Here is a 14,665-nt window from a genome sequence, read left to right on the forward strand (position 1 = left end):
GGCGTCTACGTCTACAGTACGGAGTAGACAACTCCTAGGGACTCGTGAGTCTTGCCCTCGAATAATTTACTTATTGTCAATGCTGTTAGACCTTAGCTCCAACGGTCTGGCCTTCGCAGAGAACTCGCTAACTTCTCCAGTGCTTCTGAACAAGGGAAAAAAAGGAGAGCGCTTACTGCTTAGTTCCCCTTGGCTACCTGCCGGCAAGACCGCACCGTCAGCGCCCCTGATCGCATTTCTACTCCGTACTTTCAGGAGCAAGGGGTCATTCCAGATAAGAAGCACGCTCTAGCCTAGTCTCCAGAAGGGATTGGTCTGAGGCGTTTTTAAACTGGAAGGCGACCGTGACAAAGAGGATTGTTCGTGATCGATCCACCGTGTTTCCTACGGGCTGCCCCTCAGTACATCTCCAAGAAACACAACATTTATATACTACATACTCCGACAAACGCCGGGCGTTGAGAGTTCCACCTCGTTTGGCATCATGTTTGAAGATTTCTCTTTCTCGTCCGCATCGTCGGCACACCCTCCCACGCTCGAGTCGGACGACCGGGTCATGGTCGACAGTGACAGTGGTCTCATATCGCCGCTCTCCTCGCGGTGTCCGTCGCCAAAGGTCTCCGCGTACCGATTGCCTCGCAACCTATCCCGGTCTCGATCGTTGTTTCTGCGGTCGCCGCTGCCGCCGCCAACCTCCGTTCCATATCCCTACGAAGACAGACGAATCTCGATTGGGATACTGACCAAGAAACTGCATGAACATAGCCTGACCACTACCACCGATGAGCTGTCGGACGATGCCTCTGCCGCCGCGTCGCCGACCACCCCTCACTCCATCTCCGATGTGCCTGCCCTGGAGCCGTCCGCCAGGTTTCCGGGATACCTTCTGACCCCGCCTCAGACAGGCCAGGATGACGAATCTTACTACGAGGACTCCTCATCATCCCCCGTTACCTCCTCTCCTTCGGTGGCCAGTCTTGACTCGCCGTTCCTTTGCCCCAACTCTTCGCCTATAGACTTCATCTCCTTGGACAGCAGTATGGAACCCATCACCTGCTGTACCGACCAACGGAGTATCCGTCTGCAACGACAAGTTATCTCTCGACTGCAGTGCCATGCTCCCGCGGGGATCGACTCGGTCCGCAAAGCGTACATGTCCAGCAGCGATGAGCCGAGCGGTGCAGACATCCCCCCGCTAGCCTTCCCCGATGAAGACTGTCATCCCAGCTCGTTGCCCCCGCAGATTTCGCCGCGTCGACGCGCAGTCACCCTGCGAGCCAGCCGGTTCCGTCCCACCGGAGGAAGCAATATCGGAGGGCTGGGGGACGGCGCAGCACTGGAACCGCAGTTGCGCAGGAAGAGCAGCTCTCACGCCCTGATCTCCCACCGCATCGATAAGAACTACGGCTACCTGTCTGGCCGGGAGCTACGCAAGAAGAGTGAGCAAGAGTTACGGCGGAAAAGCATTGTCAGTGCTGCCTTGGCATCGATGGAATGAGTTTGAAAGAAAACAGAGAGAGAGAGAGAGAGAGAGAGAGAGAGTGTGTGTGTGTGATAGTCAAGTTGATAATAAATTGTACATAGCTATATAGATTAGACCCTACCTATTCAGTCCGAATTCAATATACCCGTCATCAGCAGTGACTCATCCCATAGCCTTCGCTCATTCCCAGAATCAAAGGCATGCTCGGCATACCCTGGATCCCCCTTCTGGTAACCGGGTTCCACCGGTTTTCCCTCCTGACAATCCTCAAGATACACGCCTCCCTTTCCCTCCCATTGTCTCCCTACGGCCGCCAACACCGTCGTCGCGGCCCCCTGCTCCACACTCTTGACAAACCGGATCATCTCGGGCTTGTGCCATTCGTCCAACAGCTCCTGGCTCACGAATTTCTGAAGTCCCGTAAAGATCTCCCCAGGGTGCACGCTTAGCCCGTGCAGGCCTCGCGGGCCGTATCGCCGCTCAATCTCGTTCATCATGTAGATGTTGGCCGTTTTGCTCTGCGCGTACGCCAGAGCCGCCAACTTGCCATCGCCACTGCTGTCTTTCCGTTCACCTTCAGTAGAGTCGGGTTTGGTGTTTGTGAAGTTAATATCCTCCCATCTGATACCGCTCATCCGGTGCGCACTAGAGGTCACACTAACCACGCGACACTGGAATCCCTCGCTGACAGAAGACAGCATCATATCCTTCAGCAGGACAAAGAGCAAGAAATGCCCTAAATGATTGGTCCCGAACTGCTTCTCGAACCCGTCCGCTGTCCGGTCCGTGATTGGGTCTGTCCCCATCACCCCGCCGTTGCAGATGAGAATGTGCAGTTTCTTCGACTGGGCCAGGAAATTGCTTGCCCCGGCGCGGATGCTCGCGAAACTGGACAGATCGAGCTTGAGCAGGCGGACGCGAGAACGCTTCGAATGTTGATTATCATCAGAGTCTACGTCTGGTGAGGGGAGGAGGAGATCCGCCAGCTCAGCTCGCGCCTTCTGCATGTTCCGCACCGCGAGAAAGAGCGTCGCGTCGGTGACGGCGAGGGCGCGCGCGGTCTCGGCCCCCAGCCCGGACGAGCAGCCGGTGATAAGAATGACCTTGTCGGCAAGTCTGTGGGCGAGGTCTTGGTCGTGGATGATCTGGAGAGCGGTTGGGCGGGTGTCGCCCGGGCCAGCGGGGGAAGTGTGCAGATGTGCGTATGCCATGGTGGAAACTAGTTGGATTTGGAAAATACGCAAAGAGGTTTGGGAAAGAAATGCATGTAATATATGTGAACTACGTCAGAGTGAACCCCGGGTGACCCGTGGTAGATTCGATCAGAGGAGATGGCTCGGAAGATAACAAAGGAAGAATAAAGATAGTATTATGTACTTTTAGCTGATCAAGAGGCTAGCCTCGGGCATACATTTGTGCTGCTCGGTAGTCATGGAGGGGAGGTAACGCTCGTCTGCGGAGCCGTCGTGGGTAAAGAAGAAAGGTTGGCTGATGACTGGCATCTTTTTTTTCTGCCGCCAATTCCTGATGGCGGAGTTGAGTCGGAGAAGACCACAGAGGGCACTTAACCGGCTCTGTTTCTTTGGTTGGGGGTGGGAGGCCGGCTCGATGTCTCTCAAAGTCAACCTGCTCGACAAGTTGTGGTCTGTATAGTGTTGTGGATTCCAGGCCCCCGCGCTGCTTCCACCCTTTAACCCATTTTCCAGGGTGAGAGGGGAAGACCGAGGACCGTGGTCCGAGGCAGCAATGTCCATGAATCTGATGTCGGGGATAACGGGTGTAGAATGCCCATCTAGTCGCTGAAATGGCGAGTCTATTAAACCGGGCCCGCCGTTAAAGGGAAGTGAAATGTTCGTGTGACTGGTTGCAACAGCTGTCATGGAGCATTCGGTGTCGTCGACTCTGTCGTCGTACACCGGCGATCCCGGCTCGCCAATATCGCCATCCTCTGCGGATTCGGCCTGCGAAAGGGAACGGTGATGAAAGTTCTCATAATAACTCAAAATTCGGTAGGAGTCGGGAAATGAATGACGCCAGGTCAAACGGGCCGGATCCTCCTGGTGCTTCAATCGCTCGGAAATCGACGGTAGCGGCCGGTATGGCGCATCTCCAACGATGTCAACACGGGCTCTTCGCTGTGCGTTGTCTGCGAGATGCTGACTTTGGTCTTGGGCTATGGAATCCTGTTCTTCAAGATAGCGCGCATCGGTCAACGAATGTGGCGTTTTGGGGGAGTATTGATGACAATAAATATCTGGCAGCGTGTGATGCCGTTCCAAAGGGGGAGACGGAAACTGCAGGTGTAAATCTAAGTCTTCATCTGAGTCTGGATACTGATCAGCAATAGGGTCTGTCGGCATCCGTAATGTAGCGAGCGAGCACGGGCGATCAATCTCTGGGGATTGTCGGCCAGAAGAGTAGTCTAGACACTGGCTAGGTGCGTCTGAGTCCCTTTGGTTCGAAAGGGATTCGTAAGAGGCCCGATCGACGTCTTCGATGTAGGACACGATACGGGCCACATTTAGCGATTCTCTCGGGTTGAGAATTTCAAACGAGGCGCCATGGTAAAAAACCGTTGCTTTCCGTGATCTAGGATGCAACAAAGATTCTGAACAGGTTCTGTTATGGCTGATGGTTGATGATCTTTCGAGGCGGCTACGGAATGTATTCTATTTCCCCATGGTCAGTTTTTATCACCCACAGCGATCTATATAGCGCAAACGACTTACGAGTTGCTTTGACTCTGGCCTCGGGCTCAACCAATCTAGAATGCCCAAGATTCTATCAGTATGACAGTAGAAATCCCAAGACTTGAGGTCGGCCAACTCACGCCGAGAGCTCCCTACACTTTCCAGCTCCAGCTCGCTATACTGCGAGACAACACTCTGGGAATAAGAGGGCCGCAGCGACGGCGGGCTCGACGCAGTTGATGACACTGACATCGTCCACAACGTTGGGATATGGAATGTCTGCGCTCGGTTGAGGTTCGCGGCACCCATCTTCCTTCTCAATGTGCGCCCCAGGGGCTCAGCAGCAGCCATGTAATCCGCCGACTGGACAAAGCGTTCACAGCCGTCGCAGACAGTTCAATTGCAACAGCACCAGATCTCGGAATTGCCGTTTTGCATGACATCTGCCCCGGACACGGCTCAGACTGTCTGGCTTCCGAAGAAACGGAATCAGTGGGCAATCCTACCATGGAAGAGTCAGCATTTTCTCCGATCGAGCGAGGTCTTTTCAATATGATTATTACTCACGGCGAATTACCCCTGAGACTCGCTCTGATGCGAGTTGTCAAAAGGCCAGAACCAGCGAGATCTCGCCTGTCGAAGAGGAGGTCGACCATGACAGACACACCACTCCCTTTCAGGCAAGAACAACAACACACCCACACACCCCAAAAGATAATAACAAAAACCTTCTCATCCACACATCTCCTGCAACAGGGACAGGTAAGCAACCTTCTGTTACTGGACTCTTTTCTTATGGGTCGATCAGCTGGAGCAAGCATGAGCCAATGATGGGCTGCAGCGCGTTGGCTTGCAGGGTTGGTGTCAAAACTCACTGGATCGGGCGTCCAGGACAAACCAGCCCCCCGACGCATTCCAACGTGGCAGCAGGTCCTGATCTCATCGTGGACTCGGGAGAGCCAATCGCTCGCCTATCTGCAAAGAACATGTCGCTGTGCCGAGCATCAAGGAGGGCGAATCCCGAGAACCGTGTGGATGGGTGGGTGGCAATTGTCTTTGGGGGGGAGGGGAAAGTGTGCCCAACCGGTCGCCCTATATTTCGTCTTTGTTCTGACTGAAATTACCGAATGAAAAAAAAAGAAAAAAGGAGGAAAAAGGATACAGAGTTTCAGATTTATATCGACGTCACGTTGTTTGCGCTCTACAATAATGCTGGTCATTGGTCATGGCTGGAATGAAGGGTGACGGGCGAGCATCGACCCTTGTCAAATAGATTCGACCATACGGCTGATACTCCGTACTCCGTATGATAAACAGGCTTGCTTTCTGCATCCTAAGGCTGAAAAAGAAAGAAAGAAAGGGGGGGGGGTTGTTGATCATGATCAGTCCTGCATGAAGGATGCCGAATCAGAGTCGCATCATTGTCTTCCTTGTTGATGAATGAGATGATTGACAACGAAAAACACTTGAGGTATGTATGTGTCTCAAATCAGGCAGATAATTTACTGAAAGCAATAATTATAGAATCCTATTGTCTGTCTCTTTCTATGTTCCAGACAAGATACCTACGTAAGGTACCAAGTACTACAATTCTGCTGACATCAAATTAACCATGAATACTACTACATACTACGGAGTACGGAGTACGGAGTACTGAAAACTAACTATATGAACTATACTAAACTCTATCTACATCAAGAATCCAGTCTAGTCGATGTGATCAGTCTGCTCCATCAGTACGTTACGTCTCGAATCTTAAACCGACACTCTCGAGGCTGGGGTGACTGCTCGGGTAACACAGCGTTTATGATAGGTCACAAGGTATAACTAACCTCTGCACACCATCACCGCTAGTTAACTGTCCGTCCGGGGTTTCTCTTGCTGTTCAAGATCTCGAAGAGTCTGATCTGCCTTGGTATACTGGAAGGTCCAGCACTTGCGGATGATGTCTCGGTACAGGGCATGGTCGAGGCTTGGAAACTCCCGGCGTTTGTACCGGCGCCCGATTTCTTCCCATTCAATATCCGCATATGGAGGTGAACCAGCTGCAAACTCATAGACAAGACAGCCGAGCGCGAAGAGGTCTGTTTCAACAGTGCGCCGCGGCCCAGGGGATTGATAACATTCTTCTGCCACAAGAGATTGCAGCTCTCCAATACCAGATCCGCCGAAATCACAGAGCTTGATTGTGAGATCATCAGCCACTAGGAAGTTGCGAGGGCTGATATCTGCATGTATAATTCCATGATGGTGTAGATGGGCAACTGCCATGATAGCATTCTGAACCCATCTACCCTTGATGCCATCATCCAGGGAATTGGCCTGTTTTTGAATGTATTTGCGAAGGTTCCCATACCGCATGAAAGGCAGTCGAATGCCCCTATCTGTAATCTCCAGGCATTCAAGAATATTCTCATTCCGAGAAAGTAGGTGGTAGATGGCCTTTTCCCGTTCAAGTAGTTCAGTCGCATCTTTCTCTAGATACTGTTTCTGTTTGATTTTTTCCCTCGCTGCAACCCTCGAAACTGCAATGAAGAACGGACTTCAGGACATCCTGCTCGTTGTCAGAACAGCGAAAGATCCCAGCTGCAGACCCCAGGTCCACCAGGGATCGGGTTGTCCCTTCAGGAAAGATAACACGAGGGTAATCAGCCATTGCAAAGATAGATGAGGGGATAATAAGTGTGGTACGGAGTACACGACAACAGGTCAACAAGTCAGTTGCTGCATCTGATGCAGAGGATCAATTTACCAGCTTGGTCATCTGTCAATCTATTCTTTCTCCCCCTGAGTAATCTGACTACCTGTTAACTAAGAGCCAAGACCACAGAAGTATAAATAATAGGAAAAATGGAGTGTAGTGGAGAAAGAAAAGAGGCCAACACCAATTTATGCTCATAGATCGTTATCATCATCATGAAAACCAAGAAGAAAAGAAAAGAAAAACAGCAAGTCCGTCCAATGGCTAGCCATTAGATAAGACCTTCGCACATGGCGACACATCAGTTTGTTCTTCCAGGGCTAAAGGGTATGTACGTAAGTATGGACTGGACGGAGGTGCGAGAACATTATGAAACAATTCAGGGGGGAAGGACATGCTTCCTCAGGCCTGCTCAAGAGAAGAAGGATCCTTCTCCTTTCTTTTGTCCTTAGGCCTTAAAAACAATCAGAATTGAATAGACAAATGGGTATCTTGCGTCGAAAACTTAGTGTCGCTTATATTTCTGGATAGAACCTTTATTAGCATGCCATCATGAAAAAAGAGAAAGAAAGAAAGAAAAAAAAGAAGACAGAAAGGGCAGAGGTGAATGTGAAAAAAAGAGAATAGAACATACATCCTCCATTTTCCTTCGGTTCGAAGGGTCCAGGGTATTGCCTGCTCCGAGGAGAGTCTGCCCAACAGCCTTGGAGACTCCAATCGCCGGCCGCAAGATGACGGTGGGAGTTCGTTTCCAGACGGCCTTCGCCGCTGCCTTGGCACTGCCACTCTCGACCACTTCGCCGGGGACAGCGACGATCGCGTCCCGCGCCATGAGGAGATCGCGCTCGAGGCTACTGAACGCCCCGCGAAGGCCTTGCACCACCCCAACCGGCTGGTCGGCGTAGAGTGAGATCCGCTTGGTCTCCTCCTCGTCCGTCAAGTCGTCATCCGGGGCGGCGCTACCGGGAGCATTGAAGAGGTCCTCGGCGCTCTGGAGAACCGTCTGCGTGCCGATGGCCAGTTTGGCGCCCAGTTTGACAAGTTCGCTCGTCGTCGTTTTCGCAAAGGCCATGGCGCCCTTTTGAATGCTGCGCACAATCCGGCCATCCTTCTGGTACTCACGCATCGGGATCACAACTAGGTCCTTCACCCCGCCGCCAACGTTCACTAGGGATCGGATCGGAGCCAGACCCGCCAGTACACCTGGAAGCTGGTTGCTTTTGACGTCGGGCATCCAGATATCATTGAGCGTCTGTCCGAGCTTGTCAAACCCAGAGACCCCGTAGATAATCACATGGCGGAGGACCATATCTGCACCATCAAGAACAAAGAAGTTCATAAACTCCGTCGTGCGGCCGGATCGCAGGCCTGCGTAGTCCACCCGCTTGGGCTTGAAGTCCAGCTTCACTCGCACAGCGTTAATCTCCACTCGTTGCAGAAACGGCACATCGCCTGGCGCACTTGGGGTCGGGGCGGACTCGTCACGAAACTCGAAGAACCGGCTCATGAAGTCCAAGGCATCTTGGTCCACATGTAATCGAACTGGAAGAACAGTAGCCTGCAAATTATATAAGGTTAGAATGGTAGACCATGCACAAGACGAGGTAAAGTTGCACGCACCTTAAGAATGATCTCCGAAGCAGCTAGCTCTGGGACCGGCTTGACCGTCAATACCTCGAGGTGAACCATGCTGGTTCCTGCTTCCTTCTCCCCAACCTCGTGCATGTATGTGGCAAATTTCTTCCATGTCGAGGTTGGGACATGATCAAAGATCTCCAGGTCTTTGATCCTTACATCGAGAGAGCTCTGCGTTTCATCCGCCCCGGGGGGGAAGATGACAAGATCAGCACAGACGCCCTTCAACTCAAAGGTCATCTTGTGTTGTTTGCTGCGGGACAAGCGCAGCTTCCGGCCTTTCAAGGACGGGCCGCGGCTAGGCCGTGCTGTCGCCCCGGTCACCGTCGTGCTGGTGGCATAGCTCCCCGTTTCACTGATCAGATCATCAATGTTGCGATTGATGTCCTGGTTCAGCTCCCGCGGATCCTTGTTTGCTGGTATGCCGATGTAGATGGAATTGAAGAGGAAGTCACCGATGACCGATTCTTCCTCGTCTTCGACGCCAGGAGACATGCGGCCTGCTCGGGCGCGACGTTCGGTGGCCTTCAGCTCCACATCCTTGACCGCTCGCGATATTGTATCGCGGGTACGTTGCCAGTCGTAGCCATCAAATAGGTTCCAAATCACATGGACATCCCGAAGTCGAACCCGCAAGGGGCTCTTCTGGAGCTTCGCCTCATTTGAAAGACCGTACGTGTTATGAGCCGAATCCCATCTGTGCGCCGTGCCGCCAACAGCGGACTGCTTGGCGAAATGATCGTCGCGGAATTCCAAATCCCCGATGCTTGAAGAAACGTGGTAGTGTGAATGGAAACTATCCAGTAGGTCCTGCGAATCTGGTGCAGCGATGATAGAAGCAGACATGCTAGAAGCGAGTGGGTCACCGCCGTCGGACTCTGGTCTCGGGGGATAGAAGTCGCTCACGTATTCGAGCTCATCTTCTGGATCAGCGGGGGTTGGATGGGCATTCCGCCCTGCATTACCTTCAGCAGTGCCCGACATATCTGAACCGGAGAACGGGTCAGTGGCATAGGCATCGCCGGAGAAGGAGGCGAGCATGTCTTGGAGAGGCATGACCTCGGTTCGATACTTCAGGACCGCGCTCGGCGGAGTGGGAGGCTGGAGCCCGTTGAGAATACTGATCAGCGTCTGTGTGGAATCCGCACAGGTCTCGAGAACCAGTAAGTCATCCCTTAGCTCGACGTCAATCGATTTTGTCCCATCTTCATCCACGCTCATTAGCTTCACCACGGCCATCGCAGATGATAAGTATGTGACGGTTACGTAGCCTAGATCAATCAAGCTTTGCACCTGGCTGCTCTGGCTGATGGACGAGCTGCGGCGATGAGACGGTTCTATACGGCCCACATTTTCAACGTCATCGATGATCATTATTGATGCCTTCTTGAGATCGAGAGTTGCCTCAGAGGAATCCGGGTCATGGATAGCACCCGAGAATTTGGCACTGGTAAGGACTAGTAGGGCTTTTGCGGGGATACTGCGAGGATTCAGCCCTAGGATGCAGTCCCGCATCACGAGCGATAATCTTGTTGGCGTTGTTGGTGACTTGGAGTTCTCTACAGATGCCGAGATCAACTCATCTCTTGAATTGGTCTTCACCCCTTGATCAGGGACGTGTAGATCTGCCAGGTTAACCAGAGAATTGGCCATGTTCGCGGCGAGGTCCCCAGTCGTTGTATTGTCACCCAAACCGAGAAAGGCGATCACTGATGGGATGGTGTACTCTACACGGAGATTGTAGAGCTTGATCTTGAAAGTTGGGTCCATCTCATCTGGTATGAAACGAGCCATCAGCATCGGAAGGGCCGCTTTGCTGACATCTTGCTCGGCAGTAAATGGTAAAGCTTCGCCTAGAAGCTCTTCTGACCCATTTCTCACAACTGCCATCGAATCAATTCGAGCAGCAGTCAGGGAAGGCATGGTGATATGCGCCGCTTCTGCATTGGTCATGTGTGTGTTGATTTCGCCGACTTGTCCTCCTAGATGAACCTTTATAACCAAATCCTTGATCAGGGTCAACAGCAGGATACCCGGGCGGTCATCCTCCGGCAGATACTTGGTCACAGTAGACAATTTGTTCAATTCGTTGCCGAGCTGTAAAAGAGCATCCAAATCGCCAGTGCGTGTCACCACTAGTTTCATGCCAGAGACGGTCGTTCGAAGTACGGCTCCTTGTCTGCGCTGCCGGAACAGAGTGTCAAGCATGATGTCGTCATCCTCATCGTATTTATCTTTGGACGGAGTAATCAATGAAAGCAACCGATCCAAGTCGGTTTCCTTTGGGACAAAGAGGTACTCCAATCTGATATTTTCTAGCGTCACCTTTCCGGGAGCATCTCGGCTTTCATCGAGTGGGACGGGTCCGGTCAATTTCGCCTTGTCAATCTGGACGCCGATGCCTTCGAATCGGCTCACAACCTTAATGGCAGTTGTCTTAAATTTGATGTAGTGTGTTTCGCCGACCACATCCAGAACAATACCACCAATCCGAGCATTCACTTTCCACGGTGTCAGGGCCGTCGTAGGGGCGTCCGCAGCGGGCGGCGAAGTTTCGAAGCGCACACCACGCGGCCGTGCTGCAGGCTCTGGTTTTGCCCCTCTCACGGTTGAGACCGATGAGATGGAACTCCCAAGCTCGAGAATTGTGCTCAAGCCTCCAATGCAGTTGATAACTTCTTCCAGTCGCTGTATGTTCAAATTCAAGTGCACCGGAAGAGTTGTCAGATGGACTCTCGCAGACTCTGCGGATTTGCTTATAGATAGAGAAATGTCTCCATGGGTTGGGGCCAAAATGTCTCTGGTTGACTCCCGCATCTTCAGGCCTTCATTAAACGACAGCAGATCTTCGGACGCGAAGCCAAAGACAAATTTCGACACATTGAGGTTCAATTTCATACTGGCGCCAGTCGCTAAAAGATGTGTCTTCAGTCCAGAGGCTGAGAGCTGTAGGATGACATCTTCGAGAGAAGGGAAGTATGACTGTGAGAGATGCAAGCGAGAGTCCTCAGGAGAACAGTAATGGCCTGGCATATGCTCTAGGAACTTGACCGCGAGGCTACCCAAAGAGAATCTTAGGCTGAATGGGTTCTGTTTTTCTTCTGGCGATTGCTTCGATGCAAGAGACTCCTCTTCCCCAGAGTTGTCAAAAGCAGCAATGATCCTTTGTCCCACTTTGACTACCAGCCATCCGGTAGCGATGTCAAACTGTATAGAAACGGATGAGACTTCGACTATAATATCATCAAACTCATCGTTGGCATCCAGAGGCCGTGATGTCTCATCTGGCTGACGAGACTTGAAACTTGGATGCTCGGAAGAAAAGTTTGACTCGGCAGAGTCGCTGCGGAATCTGGTCGAGGCATAAAGTCTTGTCGAAAGCATGCTGTCAGTCGCCACAGAGTCACCGAGGTTTCCAACAGACTCCTTCAGATCGCTGTTCGTTCTTTTACGGTAGGGCGATGTCAGGTCTTCCTGACATGTCCTTGGGGGCCGCTGATCGGTTGAAGGGAGCCAGATCTGTATTTTGTCAATCTCGAGGAGCCGCTTCGCCATTGACCGTGTCCTGTTAATCACGGGAGATGGAGGGTTGGATTGAGCAGGCGGTTCTGATAGACCTTTCAATTGACTATCAGATAGGGCAGGTAGGTCAGGGTGCAGCGTTGGCTGAGCCGTGAGCTTGGGCGTAGAGATAACCGTATCTTCTTGTTCTCCTTCTCCTCCTTCTCCATCCTCTTCTTCTGCCGGGATATCCAGCTGAAGAGGTGCCGATTCTGGGTCTGCGTAGCTATCGACCAGCCTCATGGAGGTCGGCGAGTCCCAAGCTCCTGGTATATTGGGCATAAAGCTCCCCGAAACTGACGCCTCGCTCACAGCACTCATGTACATGCTCTGTGCTTCCTCGTGAGAGAAAAGTTTAGACTCTGACAATTCATCAACAGAAGACTCTGATTTCGAGCTGGAGCTTCCTGCGACCGACGAGGGATAGCCATGGCTTGAACCAAGATCCTCCTGACCACGGCTCGACCCAGGAGGGAGAGTTTGCGATTCTTGACTACTCATTTCCCCATACCCCTCGGCATCGTGACCGAAGTCGCCGTGCAGAAGAGATCTCCGGGGATACGCATGAAGTCCACTGCTTCCAAGTATCCCAGATATATGAACAGGGCGATCTTGTGACAGGCTCCCAGAATCCTGCAACTGCGGCGACAAAAGTCGTGGAGTATCACCAGCACTCGGTGGAAGCGGTAGCAGTTCCGGCGGCAAGCTTGTGGAAGCCTCGGGTTCCTCGTCTTCATCAATCTGCAAATTTAAGACTGAGTCCAGATATTCCGGATTATCAAGTATAGCCTCATCTTCCAAGAAATTATGGCTACCATCTAGAGAGCCATCACTTCTGTACTCTGCATCGGTGTCTGCATCTGAGAATTGCCCATCGGAGGTGAAAGTGGAAGCCTCCATCTCCGTCTCACGGGCGACGGAGTTTGTCATGTAATCATGAGTCGACGGTGGCGGGTCCAGAATCGTTGAGTGTGTCATGGCTAGCATGGTGCTTTCGCTGGGCGATGGCATCGGCAGAGGGGAGGAGGCTCGACTCGACACTCGGTCCTCCTCCTTTGAATGCATGGTCGTAGACGGAGACGAGGCCGGCACCGCGAAACGAGAATAATTAGAAAACACTATCGGATCAGAGACCAACGTCGCGTGGATATTCGACAAAGATATGAGTCGTCTCCCCTCTCTTCCGGGCGCGTTGCCGTCTTCCTCGGCCGCCCCGGCCGGGGCGGAGGATACAGGGTGTATGTGTAGTTCCTGAACACTGAAGACAGCCGTCAGGAGGTCGAGCTGGTCTTCCGAGAGTCTCCTGCAATCCCCCTCCTTTTTGACTTCCATATCTACCCGCACAGCGATACCGGTCACTTTGGCTTGCAGCCGATCCGCCACGCCTTTCAAGAACCCCGCCACGAAACTTGGCAGCGACACAGTCTCGTTCCCCAGCCCCAGCTCATCCTCGTCGTCATCGCTGGACGAGACATATGGACGCTGCAACAGCTGAGACCTTGACGAAATGGCAGCCTGTAGTTCTTCCTTCTCCTTCGTCAGTTCAGTCTCGAGAAAGGACGCGGCGAGGTCGGTCGGGTTCGGGAGAATCTGGTCACCACCAGGATCATGCACCGCCGGGTGCTGCTGCGGCGGAGGAGCATTCTGCCTATCGTCCTTTTCCTCCGATACCAGTCTTAGATGTACGTCGATGCCTCTCGCCTCACAGATGATCCCGCTGCTGTAGATGTCGGCGGGGACCGTGATCTGCAGGTACTGGACGCGGGCATTCAGCAGCTCACAGGATTTCGGTAGACGAAGGAGCGAGGCGAGTTTCTAGGATTGGGTTTGTCAGAGAAAGCTCAAATGTTTTGGATATACCTATTGAAAAGAAAAAAGACACAAATATAGAGTCTCACATACCTCCAGCTTCAGCCCAACGTCCCGCAGCTCAACTGTACTCCGCTGACCCCATCGAATCCCCAAACTATCGAGATCCAACGCCTCCGTATCCACAAGCTCTAACCGAGACAAAGCATACCGGAGCAGCCGCTTCTGAAAAAACGAAGGCAAGAAATAAGCCATCCTGAGGGCACGGGGGGCGACGCCCAGGGTGCGGGCCGTCTAGTCGTATCCAGCGGTCATGGGGGAGATCAAACAAAGATCGAAAAGGGTAGAAGGGAAGTATAAGATCGATTAGAACCCTAGTAAGAAAAGTAAACACCAACTCCAGGCAGCTAGAACGAAGGAAATGATGCGAACAAAGGGTCCAGAGAAGGGCTCGCTGTCGCTGTTTTGGATGTGGGAGGGAAGAGGAAGCCCGATGCGGAGAGAGAGAGAGATAGGGAGGAATGACCTAATGACGTTGGGGCCTGATAAGTTAGGCGGAGATCTTCAACTCTCCACGCCTGCAATCAGGCACCACGTCTGTGTGAGTTGTCCACGAGCGAACGAGGGTGAAGTCGAAGATGCTTTGGATGCTTGAGATGCTTTGTACTAGGTAACTAGGTGGTTTTTTTGACGATCTGCCTATGATATGGTGTCTGGTGGAAACACGATTGCCTAGACAGGCGGCGTACGTTTGCAGGCAGGCTGCATTTATTGTACAATCTCACT

The 14,665-nt window shown here is 52.4% G+C and overlaps 5 protein-coding genes across 5 annotated transcripts; 1 reads left to right on the forward strand and 4 right to left on the reverse strand.

Annotated features, from left to right (window-relative positions):
- Nucleotides 1–58: 58 nt before the first annotated feature.
- ASPZODRAFT_1400683 (hypothetical protein) lies at nt 59–1,553 on the forward strand. The gene is made up of 2 exons (XM_022724620.1): nt 59–84; nt 141–1,553. Exon 2 carries the CDS (start codon nt 485–487, stop codon nt 1,496–1,498), a length of 1,014 nt encoding a protein of 337 aa, XP_022583626.1. The 5' UTR covers nt 59–84; nt 141–484; the 3' UTR covers nt 1,499–1,553.
- Nucleotides 1,554–1,608: 55 nt separating this feature from the next.
- ASPZODRAFT_60314 (hypothetical protein) lies at nt 1,609–2,694 on the reverse strand (the record flags this gene model as incomplete). The annotated part of the gene is made up of 1 exon (XM_022728909.1): nt 1,609–2,694. The coding sequence occupies one exon, from the start codon at nt 2,692–2,694 to the stop codon at nt 1,609–1,611; it is 1,086 nt and encodes a 361-aa protein (XP_022583627.1).
- Nucleotides 2,695–2,870: 176 nt separating this feature from the next.
- On the reverse strand, nt 2,871–4,630 carry ASPZODRAFT_1400413 (hypothetical protein). The gene is made up of 4 exons (XM_022724619.1): nt 4,314–4,630; nt 4,213–4,247; nt 3,105–4,152; nt 2,871–3,055 (listed from the first exon to the last, which is right to left on the reverse strand). The coding sequence occupies exons 1-4, from the start codon at nt 4,522–4,524 to the stop codon at nt 3,048–3,050; spliced, it is 1,302 nt and encodes a 433-aa protein (XP_022583628.1). The 5' UTR covers nt 4,525–4,630; the 3' UTR covers nt 2,871–3,047.
- Nucleotides 4,631–5,879: 1,249 nt separating this feature from the next.
- Nucleotides 5,880–6,879, reverse strand: ASPZODRAFT_129524 (hypothetical protein). The gene has a single exon (XM_022722283.1). The coding sequence runs from the start codon at nt 6,532–6,534 to the stop codon at nt 6,028–6,030; it is 507 nt and encodes a 168-aa protein (XP_022583629.1). The 5' UTR covers nt 6,535–6,879; the 3' UTR covers nt 5,880–6,027.
- Nucleotides 6,880–6,894: 15 nt separating this feature from the next.
- Nucleotides 6,895–14,518, reverse strand: ASPZODRAFT_129525 (hypothetical protein). The gene is made up of 4 exons (XM_022722284.1): nt 13,973–14,518; nt 8,495–13,885; nt 7,509–8,432; nt 6,895–7,397 (listed from the first exon to the last, which is right to left on the reverse strand). The coding sequence occupies exons 1-4, from the start codon at nt 14,132–14,134 to the stop codon at nt 7,380–7,382; spliced, it is 6,495 nt and encodes a 2,164-aa protein (XP_022583630.1). The 5' UTR covers nt 14,135–14,518; the 3' UTR covers nt 6,895–7,379.
- Nucleotides 14,519–14,665: the final 147 nt, after the last annotated feature.

This window comes from Penicilliopsis zonata (assembly GCF_001890105.1).
Source record: "Penicilliopsis zonata CBS 506.65 unplaced genomic scaffold ASPZOscaffold_3, whole genome shotgun sequence".
Lineage (NCBI taxonomy): Eukaryota > Fungi > Ascomycota > Eurotiomycetes > Eurotiales > Aspergillaceae > Penicilliopsis > Penicilliopsis zonata.